The 20,416-nt window shown below is 36.2% G+C and overlaps 2 protein-coding genes across 2 annotated transcripts; both read left to right on the top strand.

Moving 5' to 3' along the window:
* The first annotated feature begins 5,130 nt into the window (after nt 1–5,130).
* On the top strand, nt 5,131–7,024 carry LOC147550833 (F-box protein At1g20360-like). Its single transcript, XM_086670875.1, has 2 exons — nt 5,131–5,277; nt 5,745–7,024. Exons 1-2 carry the CDS (start codon nt 5,220–5,222, stop codon nt 6,881–6,883), a joined length of 1,197 nt encoding a protein of 398 aa, XP_086527001.1. The 5' UTR covers nt 5,131–5,219; the 3' UTR covers nt 6,884–7,024.
* An 11,369-nt stretch (nt 7,025–18,393) lies between these two features.
* On the top strand, nt 18,394–20,226 carry LOC147550832 (F-box protein At1g20360-like). The gene is made up of 2 exons (XM_086666321.1): nt 18,394–18,531; nt 18,886–20,226. Exons 1-2 carry the CDS (start codon nt 18,459–18,461, stop codon nt 20,013–20,015), a joined length of 1,203 nt encoding a protein of 400 aa, XP_086522447.1. The 5' UTR covers nt 18,394–18,458; the 3' UTR covers nt 20,016–20,226.
* The last annotated feature ends 190 nt before the right edge of the window (nt 20,227–20,416 follow it).

Raw genomic sequence — 20,416 nt, 5'->3', positions numbered from 1 at the left:
TCTCATATGTAACTCTTTCTATCTGTAGTATTTTTCATTCTCTCTCGGGTAGATATATAAGAGAGATAACGGGTAGTTAATAGTTAACACATATTTCTCATGTTTTTGAATCGGTTATATTCAAATTTCTCCAATTGATTAAGTAATGGGGAGAATGGTGGGAGTGAGTGGAAATCGTGGGAGAAAAGAGATTTTATTGGGTGGATATGTTAATGGGTGGTTTGTAACTACTCGTCTAAAGAGGTGGAATGTATTTTAACCGTTAGATAAGAAAAGTTCAGATTACAATCTAACGAACGTGCATATCTGAGATATAAATCTACGACCAAGTAAAAAAAGACCATTGCGCTTTATATAATAGATATTACAACTTAAAAAATAAAAAATGTAGGGTTTCATCCACCGCTATAGCAGTTCTCTCTCATATGTGACTCTTTCTGTCTCTAATTTTTTTTTCTTCTCTCTCGTATATTGTTCATTCCAATCAATTTCATATCGCTGAAAAAGTAATCCGAGAGCTTTAGTACGGAAAGATGAAGTTAATTTCTTAGATCTACAATAGTTTTTATATCTCTTGGCGTTGGAGGATTTCGATGGAGCGAAGGGAGGAGAGAGAGAGCTTTGTACTCGTTCATCTCAATTTTGATGAATTCTATTGCCGAAAGCTATCTTATGTCTATTGATACTACTATTAAACGGGAGTCGAGATGAATTCAGTTTTGCTGGATTTACAGATCGTTTCTTGCTTTCCAAAAGCTCCAAATCAGGTACAAATGAAAGATCTATTTTTCCTTCCCCTTCATTTGTTTTGTTCAACAGATCCTTAATCTTTGATCTTATATCTTCCTGAAATGGTTCGACATATACTTGTTGAGCCCTATTCCATAGATCTCTTAATCTGACACAAAATCCAAAAAGATGGTCAATAGTTTCTGTGTCTGAGACATCGGCATGAAGCATCCAGATCTGAAACTCCCCTTTGGATTTTTACCAGCACAGGTAACCTTCCTTTAAGTAACCTTCACAAAAATATCTTTACTTTCGGTTCTATTAATTTTAGTTGCCAAAATTTAGACCATTTAAAAGGAGAGATTTGGTTCTGTTGTGATGTTGGTTTTGTGATTTCGGTGTAATAGGATTTTGAAGTGAAATCACCTTTCTCTTGTGGAGTCCATATCATTCTGTCCAACCTCGTTGATCTTGACAAGGGTATTTGGAGGATTGTTGTTGCTGATGCTGGTGTAAAGGTATTTCTTATGATCTCCTCCTTCCAAGTCCAGTTATTGATGTTTATAAATTCATTAACTATCGTTATATTCGTCAACGAACTTGAACTGATTTCTGGAATTCCTTGGACTAAGTCAGGTACCCATGGGTCCTCTAGTATGCTGATTCTAGAACCATCTCCCACCTACCAACAAGTGTTCCAGCGAATGGTTTCCTTTACTACAATCAAAGTTTTCCATAGCGGTGTGGAGTTTTTATTTTTGTTGAAATATTCATAACAATAAGTCACAAGAGTGGCATTACAATACATATTAGACAGAAAATAAGGAACATATTTTCAGAGTTTTGACCTATTTTTCCTCCTTGCCCATTTCGCCAGCTTGTCCGCTTGAGTATTGTGATTGCGATTGATGTAGTTGAATTTGACGTTATTTAGCATGTTTCAGATTTTCTTAATATCCGCATGCGAACCGTTGATTTCCACTGGATTTTATGTCTTAGGGTTTTCAGATGCTGTATCAGGTTGTTATTATCGCTTTCAACTATGATTTCTTTATGATTGTGATCCTCTGCCCATATGATGCTCTGAATTATTGCTATTGCCTCACTTTCTTTGCACTCTCTTGCTCGAGTGGTATGAACTTTCGCTTTCACGAATTTAGATTGTGAGTTATGAACTATCAAACTAGTTCCAATAATGTTGTTAATATTTGTAAAAGATGCATCTACATTTATTTTAATAAAAGGCGAGGTAAGGGTTGCCATTTTAACGTATTAGCAGTCGAAAGTTTCCTCTGAACACTATTCACTTTTTGAAAGGTCATAATAAGTTTTATAACTGTGTTGGTGGTATTTATCGTGTGTTGGAAGCAGTGATCACATCTAGCCTTCCGTATATGCCACATAATAGTAACAAAGTGTATGTTGTTAGAGGTATAACTGTTTTGTGGAGGATCTTGCCAGGAAAGAATCTATTCTGAAACAGACTGTATGTTGGTAGATAAAATATTAAAGTGGAACCATATATTTTTGGCAAAGGGAATGCAATAAGGCATGCTCTATCGAATATTGGTGTAGAGTTAGCTTTTAAATTTGCATTCCTGTATTTCTCATCTGTAAAAAAATCGCTTATTTTATTTCTTTTTTGGCCCCCTAGTTGTGACCAACTTCCTTTATGGTCCCTTATTTTTCACAAATTCAAAATTGACCTTTTTTTTTTAGGCCAAAGCTTTGGGGAACGCTAAATAGTTTCGGGGGTGTGAAATTTTAAAGGGAATATGTAGAATTTTAGAAATTTTTCGGGAAAATAAATTTTAAGGGGAGATAAAAAACACTCCACCTCACCTCACTCTCTCTCCACCTCACCTCACTCTCTCTCCTACTAACCTCTTTGTCTTCTCCGATTAGGTCGCCGACCGAAAAATTTTCCGCCGGCGACCTAATCGGAGAAGATAAAGAGGTGAGGTGGAGAGAGTGAGGTGAGGTGGAGAGAGAGTGAGGTGAGGTGGAGAGAGAGAGAGCTGAGGTGGAGAAGCTATGTTGCTTTCCCCCTAAATAAAATTGTCAAACAAAATTGACCAATTTTTGACAAAGTCTTCACACCCCGGAAACTATTTAGCTTTGCCCAAAGCGCTGGCCTTTTTTTAATACAGTCGGTTAACTTTAACTTTTAATTTTATTCTTTCCATAATTACCCTTATCTTTTTGTTCTTCTCCTTCTTTTCTCTTTCCCTAACCTCTCTTTCTCTCTTTATTTTAGTATAGCTGGGAGAAGAACTCCCAGATCTACAACAATGATAATTGTTATTTCTAAAACTTCATCCCAAAAGTTCTGCAACAACTTTTGCTCCATCAGGGAAGTTCATGCCTTAATCTCGTAGGGTGGATTTGATTTCAAGTAGTCTGAGAACAAAGTTGAGAAGAATTTGAATTGAATCGACATGATTTAAACCACCTTAAAAAAGAATCTATTTATTTCTTAAGTAATTCCAAGCTGTTCTTTTAAGTACAGATTTGAATAACTAATTATCAACTTTTGAAGGGCGTTGTAATAAGATACAAGAGTGGAAGTGGCGGTAACTGTAAAGGTAATCAATGGAGGCTTTATGGTTAGTTCTTTAATCCATTCTCCCACTCTTGATGCATTCTCTTCTTCTTTGGCGTTGGTAAGGGGAACTGAAATCCTCCATCAGAATCCTCTTAAATCCTATACTTGTTGGTCAATCATGGGCGGCCCTGAGGCCAAAGCAGGCAAAGCCTTGCTTGGGGCCCCCACATTGGAAGGGCCCCTAAAATTTCATTTTCTAAAGAAAAAAGTGTTGGACTCAAACTTTTTATAATGAATTTTAAAGGCCACACCAACAGAACTGTTAAAAACGTGGGCCCCAAATTCTCTATTTCAACGCATTAATTTTTGTGGGACCCACAACAAAATAAAGAAATAAATCTCGTTTTCTCTCTCAATGAGTTGTTTTTATTGTTGGTCAATGAGTTGTTTACGACATGTAAACATTTCTTTCATTAAAAAAATGTTAAACATCGATTTCATGTTTCTGACTTATTGTATTATAGGTTGACACGAAGCTACCGATAAGTAATGAAACATATCGATTATATCTTACCAACGGACACAGACCGAGGCATTTGACCAACATGTGTGTATAGGAAAAAATGAGTGTGGCAGAGTAAAAATAAGTTCAAATGTGAGTGTGAATAATTGTAAGTGTACCGTAAAAACAATAAGTGTATATCACATTTCCCCTTGATGTAGACCAACACCACCGACGGCGAGAGCTTTGCTAGAGAGGTGCCTCTAAGGCTCCTCTCCTTTTTCTTCACTCTTGGCATTTCTTATGAGTCTCGGACTAGCCCAGTATGAACCCTCAGACTTGCCTAGTCCGTAGAGCAAGAAAGGCATGAATAAAATTGAGGGCGCCTATAGACAGACCCTTGCTGGAGAGAGGAAGCGAATGTATGTGCGAGAGACTGAAAGAGTTTTGTTTAGGTTTAAAAACATATAACTGGATTTCGATGGGATAAAGAAGAAGATGAAGATTAGGGGCAAAAGACAACTTAGTAAAATTTTAGGTAAAAATAAATATATTCCCTGAGTCAATCTTAATTGACTAAGAGCATCTCCAATGGGGCATTCTAACAAACACTCTAAAAGTCTAGTTGTCAAGTATCAAATAAAGATTATATTTCCTAAGTGTCAATAGTAGAGACACACTAAATTCTTTTGTCTCCAATGGAGATCTCTAAAATCTCTCTACTTAATACACATGCCACTCGTAAATTGAATAAGGAAAATGTAGTTGAAAAGAAAAAGTATGTATTGGTTAAAATTTTAAAGTGACACTTAAAGAGTCTCAAAGAGACACTCAAAAATTAGAGTTTCCCTCTCTAGAGACTCTATAATAAATGTGTCCACCTTATAATAATGTGTCTGACAAAGTGTTCCATTGGAGATGAATTTTTAACAAAAACTCTAAAAAGTCATATTTGGCACTCTAAGTTTTAGAAATTAACTGTCTCATTGGAGATGCTCTAAGTCTATCAGACGGTAACACTTTGTTTAAGGGAAAATTTGCAACATTCTTTTTAGCCCTCCTATACTAAATGTGTAAAATAAGGATCCGAATGAGTTTTTTTTTTTTTGAAAAATTCAAATGATTTTTTATTTTATTTTTGTAATTGTTGAGCTTGTGTAAATGATTTTTTATTTTATTTTTTTAATTGTTCAATTTGTGTCGGGAAACCTTGACCTCCAAAGTCCATGATTATACCTCTTACTACTCCACCTACCTATGGTTTTTGGGGTCCAAATGAGTTGACAAGTGTAAAAATCAAACGCCCTCTTAAACAGGTCGACTCGTTATTTTTTTTTTTTGTTAAGAGGTTCTTTGACAGTCTCGGCTTGCCCTCTGCCTCTCCTTTACCAGTCAGTCATCTTCTCCGGGATCACCAAGCACCGTCATCAATATTCAGGCAGAATGACCTTGAAGCGCAAGACTTGTACCCAGGGGAAGAGGACCGTGAAAAGCAAAACAGGTAATCACCTCTCTCTCTCTCTCTCTAGGGTTTTGTTTTATGACTTGACTCTCATATCTTCTAGGAAAGATGAATCAGGTAATTTGGGATAGAGAGTTCGTGTCTAGGGTTAAATTGTGGTAGTTTTGATACAAAACGACAGCTTATTGTTTAACTCATTTGAGACTAGGGTTAGCTTTTGAATCAATCCATTGTTCTAGAGATCTTAAAAACATTAACTTTTGAATCAAATTTCCATGCTTACTTACCAATTTTCGATTCACTCAGTCGACTTCTAGTCGATTTCGAAAGTGTTTAACTTTTGAATCAATTCCCTCATAGTTATACCTATAACAATATCGTATGTCCTGATTAAATCCCCATTGCTTCCGGTTACCCACAGGATAATTTCAAGTCTCTTTTAATCGACTAGTACTCGGTTAGATGGTTTCTAAGTTTCTCGCCTTTTGTATCCTCTTTGCCTGCAGATTCCTCCTGTATGACAAGGACCACCATTGACAACCTTGATGACAATCTTCATAGTGAAATTTTATTACGACTGCCTGCAAAAACTATAGCTGGATTGAAAGTAATCAACAAAAGATGGTATTCCTTGATCTCTGATCCTTCTTTTGTCAATAAACATACTAGTCTTCAAACCAATCGAGTTGCTTGTAGTTATTTTTTGGACAATTTGAGTTGTGAAGGTATGGTTCGACTATATTTTGATACATCTTCACCCAATCCCCTTAGTGAAACCACTGTTTCTCTTGACTTACCTGAAGACTTTGGGTATAATTTGGTATCCATTATAGCAAGTTGCCATGGCCTTCTTTTGGTTAAGATTGGAAACTGCATTGGCATTTTCAACCCTCTAACCAAGAAAAAACAACTTATTCGATCTCATTATCGATCTCCTCGCCCACGTTGTTTTTTTGGGTTAGTCTTTGGGCCAACTTCCTCCTCTCCATATTACTATAACCACTACAATGTAGTTTGCTTGGTCATAGATTATAAGATGATTAAATTAAAGATTTTCGATCAGAACAAAGGACGATGGAGAGATTCCAAGAAGAGTTCGAGAATTATCTATGGTAATGGCTTTAGGAAGGACTCAATATCTGAAGTATCTAGTCCTGTTTGCTTTCGAGGGATTATATACTGGTTAACTAGAAAGGGACTCATTATTGCATTCGATTTGGATAAAGAAGAGAGCAAGTTGATTGAAATACCCAAGAGTTTGCCTGATATGAAATCAGATTTCTTTTCACCAATGCGTACGCGTACTTGGTTTGGAGTTATAGAAGATGAAGTTAATCTTGTAGTAGTTGCCCTGGAACATGAAATAGTTATCTGGGTACTTGATGATTATGAGAACAACAAGTGGAAACTTAAGAGAAAGGACGTGATACAAACAGAGGTTGATGGTAACATCATTATGCGATCCTTATTCTTCAATGGTGTGAATTTGGTTTTATTCGTCAGTGTCGAAAAGAATCGTTTCGTTAAAACTTATAGGCATGAACACGATATCCAAACCGGTATTTCAGGACCTTTACATTCTGCCGGTAAGATAGTATGTTTCCCTTATGTAAGCACTCTTGCTGAAGTTTCGAGCAGCAACTGAAACTAATTAAGACATTTGTATGAAATTTAAAAAACTTGGGAGTTGCTTTTTCTTTGTAAAGTAAATTTCTGTTTTATTGCATTGACATGTACTATTAAGTTGCATAAGAAGTTTTGGAATATAAAATTTCTATTTGAGCTAGTATTACTAATTCAATTTTTCAGAATGCAGAGCTGTTTGGTTTGTTGGAAACTATTTGAACGTGAAAATCAATTTTTCCTCGTGGAGAAACGTTGATTTTCGTAATGGGAAATTCAAATGTTAATGTCTGTTATGGTTTTGAAGTTGAGGTGAGTTCAAAATTGTGTGTGAGAGAGGAAGAGAGGGAAACTGTGTTTAACTTCAGATGGTACGCAGAGCAAGAAAGGCCTAAATGAAATCGAGGGTGCCTATAGACGCTCCCTTGCTGGAGAGAGGAAACGAAGCGGATGTATGTGCGAGAGACTGAGAGAGTATTGTTTGCTTTTAATAGCAGATAACAGGGTTTCGATGGGGTAAAAAAGAAGATGAAGATTAGGGGCATATAAGAAAATGAAGATTAGGGGGGTGAAAGACAACTTAGGTAAAATTTTGGGTAAAAAGTAAATATGTCCACCGAATCAATCTTAATTCTCTTGTGACACTTTTTTTTTGTCAGTGTTTCAAGGAAATAAGAAAAATTTCTGGGGGCAATAAGTTTGGGGTGAAAAGTAATTTTTTTTTTATTTTCCTCCAAACATCACCGTTAATTATTTTTCAGTTTTTTATACTTTTTTCTTCTCTTCTCACCTCCACTAGAACTCCGGCGACCTCCACCATTAATGTTGGCTATCACCACCACCAAATCTGGTTGACTATTCCCTCCCTCTCTTTTCTTCTCTCTTTCTTCTTTCCCCTCTATGTTTTCTCTCTCCTCGTTCCCTGTCTCCTTTTTCCCTCTCTCATTCTGTTTCTAAGATTCGGCGAAGGACTTTCTCTGTCGCATCCCCTCAGCTAGAACTTAGACAGATAAAGAGAGAGAAAGACGTCGTCAGTCGTTGCCGACCACCTCCACCCTGTGGGTTTTTTGACGGCGACTTGAAGGGTGTGTTTGGTGGGTGTTTTTTGTGTTTTTACCTTTTCATGCAGAAACTTTCTTTGTTTTCCCGACACACCCTCCTTTTTTATACCCAACCTCCACCTTCTATAAATATTAGGTCGACCCCGTCCATCTTCTCATACTCCAAGATCTTAGTGTATACTTGTAACGAAATCACGAGGAACATCACTCCCGTTCTTTCTCTCTCTCTAGGTTTTTGTTCTTGGTGAATTTCCAATTTGTGCAATGTTAATTTTATTTCTAGAATCAATCAATCCAAAATTTAGGTAGTGGTTGTTTATCCCAATTTAAATTTGAAATCTTTTTCTTTTATATGCTAAATTTTAGAAGGGTGTTTCTAAAGGCACCAGACCAAAAAGCTGTTAGCATCCGGGAATTTAAATCTACGCTCGCAGGTGAATTGCAATTTTTGCATTATGGAGCACTTGGGTCGACCATTCTTCGGGCATCTGGGTATATTAGCATTTTCCTAATGTGAAAAGCCTAAACAATATCAATAATATTAGCTATACATGGTAATTGTTTCGTTATTTGAGCATCATAATCGTCATTTAGCCCGATGGTTTTATACCCGTATTGGAATGGTTGTTATAAGACCACCCAAATACTCTGCTAAGCGGTCCGACCTACTCGCCTCTGAAAGTGTTTCATATTGTAAGTCACATCGATGTCCTCATTACTTATGAAGTATATCATTGATTATATTATAATGTAAAAGAAGTGTTTGTAACTGGACATATAGTAAAATAAGTATACCCAGATCTACTTTCTTGACTCCTTTTTCACTAACTAGTATCTATGTGATTATGGTATATTTACCATTATATGTAAGCGAGATGGTTTCTAAGTTTCTCTTTTTCTCGGTCTTCATTGTGTGCAGATACCTTCTAATATGAGAACGACGACCATGGACGACCTCGACGACTATCTCGTCAGTGAAGTTTTAATACCACTGCCTGCAAAAACCTTAGCTAGATCAAAAGTTATCAATAAAAGATGGTATTCATTGTTAGTAATAATACATATAATAGTTAGGGGTTGTTTAGTAATTTGTCCTTTAAGGGCCTTTTAGTCTTTTATCATTAGTATATATTTGTTAAGTTGTAACCCTAGTTTAATAAGAATGAGATTCATAGCCTCCGCAATGTTTCTCCTCTTCCTTCTTCTCTATGATTATTGTTATTTATTTTTACATGGTATCTGAGCATGGTTTTTGAAGTTCTTTTTTATGGTTTAAGTTAGACGAGAGGAGAATATGAAGGTGGTTTTGGTTTTTGATATTGGCGGTTTTATTAGTTGGATTTGTTGGTAGTTTTGAAAATTTGGTTTGTGTTTTAAAAGGAACTGGTTAGTCAGTAAGATGATTTAGGCGGTTTGGTAAAGCTTTTGGTGGGATTTTAAAAGAAACTGGTTAATGGTAAGGTGATTTGGGCGGTTTGGTAAAGTAGTAGTTTTGATTTTGTTTGGGATTTCAAAGATGGTTGATTTGTTGGATGGTATATTTTGGGATTTGAAAAAGTGGTTTTAGTAATCTGGTAAGTGAGAGGTTAGAAACCAGGAAGGTTTGGTTGATAGTGGTGGTTTTGGGAGATTTTGAGTGGCGGCTTCAGTAGGTTGTCGTGGTATGGATTTCTTTAATTTGAATTTATTGAGTGGTATTGTTGGTGGCGGTTTTAGAGGAAATCGTTGGCAGTTTTGACGAGTTGAATTTGTAGGTGGTTTTGAAGAGTAGGATTTGTAGGATGTTTTGAAGAGTAGTTTCGATTTGGAGGGTCATTGTTTGGAGAAGAAGGGTGGTATTGTTGCTTTGGTTCGATTCAACAGTTAGATTTGTGAAGTGGTTTTTGAACGAATTGGTGGTAGGTGAAGGGCGGTATTGAACTACTCGACTTGAGGTTTGGCTGGTCTTTTCTTTGGAGAAGAAGGGTGCGTTTGGATTTGATTTTTTGCAGGAAAATTATTTTGTTTTCAAGGGACCGTTTGGCTTCCGCAGGGAAATTATTTTCTCGTTGCAGATCTGGTATTGTTACTTTACACTTCTACTTTGTATTTCTTTAGCTAGTTTGTTTGGTGTTGTTTTGATTTTTGGGGGTAAAAAAAAAGGTGGTTTAGTTTGGTTATTGGTTTCGTTATTCTTCACGGGATTTTATGAACGTAAAAGAAGGTGGAATGGTATTAAAAGACAATTTTGAATTGAATGGTTTAGGAGGTATTGAATGGTAATTTTAGCTGAGATTTGATTTGAGTGGTTTTTCGATAAGGTGGTTTTGGATTTTGGAGGAGGCGGTGGTATTGAAATATTTGAAAGTGGTTTTGGATTTGTTATTGAATTTGTTGGCGGTTGTGATTTGTTATTTGAATATTGGGCAGCAACATTTGCATTTTCGATCTAGGTAGTATGGCATTTGAATTTTGGGCAGTACTGCATTTGAATGTTGCCAGTATTGCATTTGGATTGTCGGCAATATTACATTTGAATGTTGGCGATATTGCATTTGCATCTTCTTCTCTACTTTGGGGAATATTGCATTTGCTTCTTCTTCTTCTTCTTCTTCTTCTTCTTCTTCTTCCTTTGGACAATATTGCATTTGGATCTTCTTCCTCCTTTGGGCAATATTGCATTTGAATCTTCTTCCTCCTTTGGGCAATATTGCATTTGCATCTTCTTTCTCCTCTTTGGGCAATATTGCATTTGCATCTTCCTCTCTCCAACAATTGCATCTTCTTCTCCGTTTGCAGTTTGAAAGTAATTTGTAGTATTGGATTTTGGTTTGCAGTATTGGATATTGAATTTTGGTTTAGCAGTATTGGATACTAGATTTTGGTTTAGCAGTATTGGATATTGGATTTTGGTTTAGCAGTATTGGATATTGGTTGGCAATATTGGATTTTGGTTTAGCAGTTTTGCAGTATTGGATTTTGGTTTGCAGTATCGGTTATTGGATATTGATGGGCAATATTGGACTTTGGTTGGCAGTATCGGATATTGGATTTTGGTTTAGCAGTTTTGCAGTATTTGGTTTAGCAGTGACTTGTTCACCAAGTCACACTCGGTTCCACTCTTTCGTTGCTTAGTTAGCAAACTCTCGATACTTTTCAAAATCGCATCGTGAGTTTGAGGGAGGGTGTTAGAAATAATACATATAATAGTTAGGGGTCGTTTAGTAATTTGTCCTTTAAGGGCCTTTTAGTCTTTTATCATTAGTATATATTTGTTAAGTTGTAACCCTAGTTTAATAAGAATGAGATTCATAGCCTCCGCAATTGTTTCTCCTCTTCCTTCTTCTCTATGATTATTGTTATTTCTTTCTACACAGTCTTCAAACCAATCGGGCTGCTTGTAGTTTTTTTTACACAATATTCAAATATGGGAAGTATCACTCAACTATCTTTCGATTGCTCTTCCCCCAATCTCCTAGTGAAACCCCCATTTTTTCAGGCTTACCCGAGAAGTTTGAGACTACTTCAAGATACATTGAAGCTAGTTGTCATGGCATTCTCTTGATTAAGCTTGGAAACTACATTTGCATTTTCAACCCTTTAACCAAGAAAAAACAACTTATTCCATCTTCTTAACCACACTCTAGTAAATATGGGTTAGTCTTTGGGCCAACTTCCTCCTCAGTCCTCTCCCTATTACCAGTATACTGTAGTTTGCTTGGTCATAACAGAGACAATGATTAAGTTTAAGATTTTCAATCCGAAGAAAGGGCATTGGAGAGATTCCACGAAAACTGTGAGAAATATCTATTGTAATGACTTTAACCGTGAGTCATTACGTGAAGTATCTACTCCTGTTTGTGTTTCGAGGGGTGGGGGACTATACATTGGTTAGCTGAAAACGGAGTTATCATTTGATTCAATTTGGATCAAGAAGAGAGCTGGTTAATTGAAGTACCCAAGAGTGTGACTGAAATAGAGTCAAGTATCTGTTCACAAATGTGCAGGTGTACTTGGCTTGGAGTTGTAGAAGATGAAGTTAATGTTGTTGTGGTTGTACATGAAATAGTAATTTGGGTACTGGATGATTATGAAAACAACAAGTGGAAACTTAAGAAAAAGGATTTGATCAGTAGAGATAGAAATCCTCCTATAGTATTTATGCGACCCATATTTTTTGACGTTGTGAAAATGATTTTACTCATTAGTGCTGTCCAGGAGATTGGTATATGGAAATCTCATTGGCAAGTACACAATATCCAAACGGGTGTTTCAAGACCTTTATGTTCTACATTTGGGGTAGAATGTTTTCCTCATATAAGCGCTCTAAATGATGTTTCCCGCATCAACCAAAACAAATGAAGCTTCAACCAAATATTTGTATGGAACACAGTGACCCTGAGTGGTTATTATTTTTCTTCTATAAAAACAAGTTCATTATTTATTGCATTTGACGTCTGGTAAAGAGATCAATAGAATTGTTACTGTGTGTTTGATAAGAACCTAAGTCTTTCTCTAGGCCATCCAAAGATAAACATAATACTAATATAAAACTTTATTAACAACTTCAAGATTCATCTCCCTAACTACTATGAACTCACCCATATATATAGGCTACAACTAGACAATTTAGACTTCAACTAGAACTCCAATTTAGACTTCACACAAGCACTAAGGGCAGTTAAGTAAATAGGCAAGCACTAACCCAAATTTTCGTTAAATCTAACGAAAGTGGGGGGTTTCAGTAATTACCAATAAAAGTGGAGGGTTTCAGTAAACGCATTATCAAAAGTGGAGGGTTTCAATAATTCTCCCATATAGAAACTCCTAAGTTACTTAGAAACTCTAAAATATAGAAACTCCTAACTATAGAATATCTTCCAAAATATAGAAACTCCTAATTTCAAATATAGAGAATATCTTTCTCTATCATTCCTCCTCCCCTGACAACATCTTTGCCCTCAAAGATGTTCTCGATCATAGTTAACACCGGGTCTCCCTCATCTTTGACAATTGGTATTTCATTGTCAATCGTAGGATTGAGAATAAGTGTCTTCTTAAAAACAGAAACATGAAAAACTGGATGAATTTTAGTTCCCTTTGGCAATTCCAAATGGTACACTACTGGACTGATTCTTTCTAGTATTCTATGGACCATAGTACTTTGGAGATAACTTCTGAGACACCCTTCTTACTGTAGAACTTCGTCGTTATGGTTGTAACTTTAAATACACATACTCTCCTAATTGAAATATTACATCCCTCCGCCTTTTGTCAGCATATTGTGTCATCTTATCTTGGGTAATATGAAGATGATTCTTAAGGTTAGAAAGAATTTGACACAAAACTCCCGATGATCTTTGCTGGAGAAGTCATTGCATGGCTGCTAGCGGTCTTCACTGTCCTTCCTCTTACACCTTCCAAACTAATTCTTTTACCTCGTATAGTGAATTTCATTGTTAAGTACTTGAAATTCCAAGTCATTGGTCCAAGTGTTTGTAGCCAATTTACTCCCAATACCATATCACAACCACCAAGCTTCAGTATATAAAAAATTTCCCGTGAAGGCATACTGATTAATTTTATACTCGAGATTAACACATAGCCCTTCACAAACAATTCTTGATCCATCTGCTACCATAACTTCAAAAGAGTTGTCAATTACAAGTTCTATACCTAGCTTCTTAGGAATGGAAGCGTCAATAAAATTATGTGTACTACCTGAATCAATTAAAACGATAATTTCAGAGATCAATATAATGGAATATCTTCTTAAGGCTTTCGGGTGGTTTTTTTAACAGTGGTAGTTAATGGATAATTGAATTTAAAGATCAGATTCAATGTTGATTAAGGTGGTGTTTTTTTTGTGCCAGTCCGAATCATTTGAATCAAATGTACTCAAAATAAATTTGAGTTAGCGATGTAGACGAGTCAGACAAACCGAAATATTCGATGTAGGCGAGTCAGACAAAACGAAATATTCCAAGTACAGATAGATGGTTTATGGGTAGATGCGAATTGTCTTCCAACCCATAAAAGTAATAAGTGTTAATGTGTTGGAAAACAATTGTACATAAGCTGGAGACACAATGTGGTGTTCTGTTATTTAAACACTCTTCGCAGTGCTTCGCCTTAGGACTCTCAAAGCGGCTCCGAAGGCTGTTCCACACGATTCCATTATGCATTATTAGCAACATAGTCTATTATAATGTGGTATGGAGAAGGTACAAGTACACACCAGTTGGAGAGGAAGTGGGGTGCCCCGTTTAAGCACCCATCTTAGTGACATGTGTTTTTAAATCGTGAGGTCATAATGTACTAAAGCTCGTAATATACTAGCAATTCTGAAGGCTAGTATGATAAATAGGGTGATTTGAGGAAGCAAAAACATTTCCGGGAGCCATTAACACTTCAGTGACATCATTTGTTTTCTTAAAAGAAATTTGGGTCTTCTTCTCCCACCACCACGGGCCCACCAACACCATCACAACCACCATCTCTAATGCTCTCTAGTTCCCTTCTCCTAAATGAATCTCGTTGGAATCTTTGTATTCAATGAGAAGTAGAAAATATTCCTTTAAGGTTGACAACAGTGGAAGTCTTCCAACGACCTTGCAAAATTAAGAAATGAAAGACGTGGTGGGTGCTCAGAGAAAATAAAATGACAAAAAACTTTGTTAAATGGAAATGTTATATACACTTACGATTTGTATTTGCTACACTTAAATCTCCATTAATATGAACAAAAAATACCTTAAATGTGAGTAAATATAACAAAAAAAAGTGAGTGCATTTAAACTTAAGTAAAAATAAAGTAGTTAGATGAACTTTAGACCAGTAGTTTAGTTGGTATTTTGGGTTGTTTCTATATGAGTTTAAATTGGACAGTTATCACTACTTAATCTTTGAAATAAATGTAGTAGCTAATATAAAAAAACTGTTGAAGAAAATTTAATAAGGTCTTGCAACAATTTCTTTTTTGAGAATTCGACTACGATCTACCTTATAGATAGCCTAAATCACATAGAAGAAATCTTGATGGCAAACTGCTTTCACTGAGATTCGACCCACGACCTCATAGACTCGAGAGATGTCTAACCACTGCACGAAAGGGTGGGAGCCCTTGATCTCTCATCCTTCTTTTACAAATAATCATACTAGCCGTCAAACCTGTCGAAATGCTTGTAGTTATTTCTCGTATTCAAGTCGTGGAAGTACCGTCATCCCAATATCTTTCGATCACTCTTTACCCGATCTCATTGGTAAAACAACCATTTCTCTAGGTTTACCTGAAGAGTTTGAGGATGCTTTTACATTCATTATAGCAAGTTGCCATGGCCTTCTTCTGGTTCTGATTAAAAAAAACATTTGCATTTTCAACCCTTTGACTAAGAAAAAACAACTCATACCATCTCTTCCTTGCATTCCTAACAAACCTTGCCCTTATAAGTACGGGTTAGTCTTTGGGCCAACTTCCTCCTCTCCGTATTATTATAACCACTACAATGTAGTTTGCTTTGTCGTAGCAGAGGAAATGATTTCGTTCAAGGTTTTCAATCCCGAAACAGGGTGTTGGAGAGATTCCAAGAAGACCTCAACGATAGTTTATGGTAATGGCCTTAGCCTTGAGTCAGTATCTGAAGTGTGTACTCCTGTTTGCTTTCGAGGGATTATATATTGGTTAACTGAAACCGGAGTTATTATTGCATTTAATTTGGATAAAGAAGAGAGCTGGTTGATTGAAGTACCTAAGAGTGTATCTGAAATGGAGTCAGTTATCAATTCACCAATTCGTAGTCGTACTTGGTTTGGAGTTATAGAAGATGAAGTCAATCTTGTAGTGGTTACTCCAGCGTATGAACTAGTCATTTGGGTACTTGATGATTATGAAAACAACAAGTGGAAACTTAAGAGAAAGGATGTGATAAGAACGGAGCTTAAGGCTGATGAGGACGTAGATCTTCGATCCATAATATTCGATGGTGTTAGATTGGTTTTATTCGTTAGTATCTTCCACGAGACTGGTATTTGGGATTGTCATTGGCAAGAATACAATATTGAAACTGGTATTACTGGACCAGTATGTTTTACAAGCACGGTAGGGTGTTTCCCTCATATAAACACTCTAACTGAGGTTTTCTGCAGCAACTGAGAGTCTGAGACTTGAGTAGAAAATCAGGTACGAAATTCTGGAACCCTAGGAGTTACTTTTTGTTATAAATTAGAATTTTGCGTTATTGCATTTTGTGACATGCGCTATAAGTTGCATATGAAACTGTGGAATTTGAAATATAAAATCTCTATTTGGGCTAGTATTTTTATTCTGTTTTCAGATTGTAGAATGTAAGAATGAGTTAAGAGTCTTAGAGATGCTCTAATTGTGGAATTCAGGCTCCCAGGTTTCTCCAAGTTCAGATTAAGGTGAGTCTGATCTTGAGGGGGGAGATGGAATTAGGGTTTAACTTGAGTTTTAACCGAGCTCGAATTTTGGGAAAACCTTATCTGTCAATTTGGGTCAAATATCATTGACCCATAATCTATATGGCTTCTAACCAAATTAAGATGCGTGAACGTACTAGTCTTTATTTACCATATGACATGGCACACGCTTGATACATGCATAGACCTTGTGAGGTCTGTATATATAACCTTGACGTGTATACGTAAAAGGACAATCCTATCTGTCTATGATTATATATATATAACCTTGACGTGTATACGTAAAAGGACAATCCTATCTGTCTATGATTATATATATATATAACCTTGACGTGTATACGTAAAAGGACAATCCTATCTGTCTATGATTATATACCATAACGATGTTAAATTCTAATGGACATTTCATAACACTTCAACCACTAATAAAATTCTATGATTGGATAATAAAATTTGTGTGAATTTACCTCCTGACAACCCTACCTGCCTATGATTATATACCATAACTTGAACATCCATGTTATTTATCAATTGTTCTTTCTTGTTATCTTCATCTAACTCTTTCTTGTTTCTTTCTGACCAGATTGAAAAGATGATCGCGGCAAGGATAAACATCAGCAAGAAGCTTCTTCGGTCTTTCTTCTTTATCTTCCATTCTTCTAGAGCTGGTAGAACAAAGTAGCATCATAATTAGTATAGTATTGATAAGAATGAAATGCCAAATTTTGTTAGTAAATGGGGAGGGAAAGAAGAGGTGGTTTATGGTTTCTTATAGCTACTTTCTTGCATAGTGAACATCTGTTAGACTGAAAGATCTTATTCAAATCAAACTTTCTGTAGTAGGAACTAAATTTATAGGTTCTATAAATCTTCTAAAAAGGTACCTCCTGTTTGTATGATATCGGTCCTTCTTCTTTTTTGTGGCTTTCTAAGGCTCGTGTGCTTGTCGGATCGTCGTGTCAGCAACTATCTTGCTGCTTTGATTTATCACCAGTTGGTTAACTTCGTCATTGTCAAACTGTCTTACCCGACTAAAAATAGAATGCCAATAAGAAAACGAAAAGTATCTTGTTTAGGCTAGGGAAAAACAATGGTTCGGGTTCTAACCCTAAAAAGTATTGCGAAACAATTCTGGATAAGTTGGAGACGTGAGTGTGGTGTTAATTATTTAAACATTCTTCGTAGTGACTCGTTTTAAAGTTGTGAGGTCCTAAGCTCTCAAAGCGGATATTATTTATAGTACTCCAGGACTGGATCTGCACTCTCCAGGTTTCTATTATAAATTATTAGCAGTACAGTCTACTGCGATGTGGTCTTGATAAAAAAAAATAGGTGGGTGATTTAGGGAAGCAACAACATTCTCCAGCGAGCCAAATCCAATTACCTTTTCGGTGAGAAAATCTGATTTCACTCGATTTTTTTCTGGTATTCTTCTCCCTCTCCTCCCACCATCACTACGACCCACCACCATCACAACTACCACCTCTGATGCTCTCTCTAGTTCCCTTCGTCGGCAGGAATCTCGGCGAAGTGGAATACTTTATATTTGTCTTCAAGGAGGAGTTATAGATCTAGAAAACCTTCGTCCTCAAGGAGATGTTCCAGTCTTGAACTCCTCGGAGACGAAGGTGAAGCTTCGTCGAGGTTTCTGCTGGCAAACTAACGAGAGAGAGAGAGAGAGAGAGGTAGAGGAAGAGAATGAGATAAGGAATCAAAGGTGACATTTGTATCGACTAATGGTGGTGGGAGGAGAAGAAGATTACTTTTAAGGTCAACAACAACGTAAGTCTCCAGACGACTTTGTCGACATGAAGAGAAGAAGAGGTGGTGGGTGTTTGGAGGAAACAAAAAACTTGCGTCCCGAAAAATATTTATGTTTCCTTTAATCACCCTGGATCTGGATACATGCCAAAAACAGAGTTTTTCTTTTCCGTTTGTTGAAAGCTGCCATAAAAACAGAGTTAACCTTCATAAAGAAACAGAGATAGAGAGAAATTCCTAAAAAATATACTAAGTACAAATAAGGCAGGTGACTTAAGTCTTCTCCAATTCCCGCTGCTTTTCCCTTCACCCAGTAATCTTGTCCCGGAACACCAAGGAATACTACTCGACGGCATAATGAATTTAAAACGGAAGATTATTAGTTCCCAAAGCAGCATCAGCAGCAGCAGGAGCGTTAAAAGTAAACCAGGTACTACTTTAATTTGATGACTCTTGGTAATGAGGGTAGTAGAAGAAATTTGATGAACTTTCCATTGGTTTAGGGTTTATATTATGTTGTATTTGTTTTATAATCACCTCTATTTTTCTAGTTTATAGATAATCAATTCTGTTGTTTTAGATTTCTTAAAACCTCATCTTTTTCTTTTTTCTTCCTGTTTGTATAAATTATGCAGAGTTCCCCATTCATATCACTACTACTAATTATAGGGCAAATAATTCATACTATCACAATATAACGACTAGTGTGTTTCGAAGTTCGTATGTTTTTGTATTTCCTTTTAGATGGTTTCTAAGTTTATCTCTCTCTCTTATTTATGTGAAGATTCCTCGTGTGTGACAACGACGGTTGTGGATAACTTTGACGATTATCTCCTCACTAAAATTCTATTACAGCTGCCTGCTAAAACTGTAGCTGGATTGAAAGTTATCAACAAAAGATGGTATTCCTTAATCTCTGATCCTTTCTTTGTAAACAAACATACTAGTCTTCAAACCAATCGAGATGTTTGTAGTTATTTCTCTTACTATTCACCTGGTTCAAGGATCATCTGTCTATCTTCTGATCGCTCTTCACCCGGTGGCCTCCTTTGTAAAACCTCAATTTCTCTAGGCTTACCTAAAGAATATGAGCGTACGCCTGGATACATTACAGCTTGCTGTCATGGCCTGCTTTTGATTCAGTTTGGAAACTACATTTGCATTTTCAACCCTTTAACCAAGAAAAAACAACTTATCATGTCGCTTGTTTACAAACGACTAGGTTGTTGTTATGGGTTGGCCTTTGGGCCAACTTCATCCTGTCCATATTACTATAACAACTACAATGTAGTATGCATGATTATAGGATATACGATGATTAGATTCAAGATTTTCAATCCGAAGGAAGGGTGTTGGAAAGATTTTAAGAAAACTGCTTGGATAAGCTATGGTAATGGCCTTGATTCAGTAGATATATGTTTCGCACCTGTTTGTCTTCAAGGGATTATATATTGGTTTACTCGAAAGGGACTTATTATTGCATTCAACTTGGATAAAGGCGAGAGTAGGGTGTTTGAAATACCCGAGGGTGTATCTAACATGGTGCCAAGTGACAGTGTGTTCACAGGTTGGTGGAGTTGTACTTGGGTTGGCGTCGTAGATGATGAACTTAACGTTGTAGTTGTTACTCCAAACCTTGAAATGGTTATTTGGGTACTCTATGATTATGAGAAAAACTTATGGAAAATTAAGAGAGATGATGTGATAGAAACGAAGACTAATAACATAGCTTATATTCGACCCATGTTTTTCGATGGTGAGAGATTGGTTTTAAATGTCACAATCGGTTGCACAAATACACCGAGGACAGATAATTGGCAAGAATACCATATAGGAACTGGTGTTTCAGGACCTTTGTTTTCTGACCCCCCTATACCGATTTATCCTAATATAAGCACTCTAACCGAGGTTTAGACCCTTCAAGTTTGATTTAAACTAGGGTATACCCCGTGCCCTAGGGCACGAACAGTCGTATCAATAATATTTGACGACTTTCAATATTTATTATTGCTATATAGTGGATACCATAATTTTTTTGGTATTCTACTTATTATGTATTTTCTTTATTTCATTTTTTCTTAAATTAGTTAATTTATGAGAAAGATTTCAATTTCTTTTTTTAGCCCTTGCAATATCTTTAGTTTCTTTTTTTTTCTCAAATTAGATATTTTATTTCTAAGAAAGATTTTTTTAAATAAGTTATTTTATTTCTACGAAGGACTATATCTTAAATTTTGAGAAGGGCTTCTAGACAATATCTCTTATTAAATAAGGATGTTTGTCCCAGTCATCATTTTCCCTTCTGTTTTATATAA

Source organism: Eschscholzia californica, unplaced genomic scaffold, assembly GCF_041429995.1.
Source record: "Eschscholzia californica isolate CP2 unplaced genomic scaffold, dmEscCali1.0.p SCAF_3, whole genome shotgun sequence".
NCBI classification, from domain to species: Eukaryota; Viridiplantae; Streptophyta; class Magnoliopsida; order Ranunculales; family Papaveraceae; genus Eschscholzia; species Eschscholzia californica.
The sequence above is the reverse complement of the archived record's forward strand: the minus strand, read 5'-3'. Positions and strand labels throughout refer to the sequence as shown.

What these genes read in the sequence shown, in the direction of transcription:
- LOC147550833 (XM_086670875.1), top strand. Translation starts at nt 5,220, where the DNA reads ATGACCTTGAAGCGCAAGACTTGTACCCAGGGGAAGAGGACCGTGAAA. An exon ending in GACCGTGAAAAGCAAAACAG is followed by an intron (nt 5,278 to 5,744) that starts GTAATCACCTCT and finishes CTTTGCCTGCAG; the next exon opens with ATTCCTCCTGTATGACAAGG.
- LOC147550832 (XM_086666321.1), top strand. Translation starts at nt 18,459, where the DNA reads ATGAATTTAAAACGGAAGATTATTAGTTCCCAAAGCAGCATCAGCAGC. An exon ending in GAGCGTTAAAAGTAAACCAG is followed by an intron (nt 18,532 to 18,885) that starts GTACTACTTTAA and finishes ATTTATGTGAAG; the next exon opens with ATTCCTCGTGTGTGACAACG.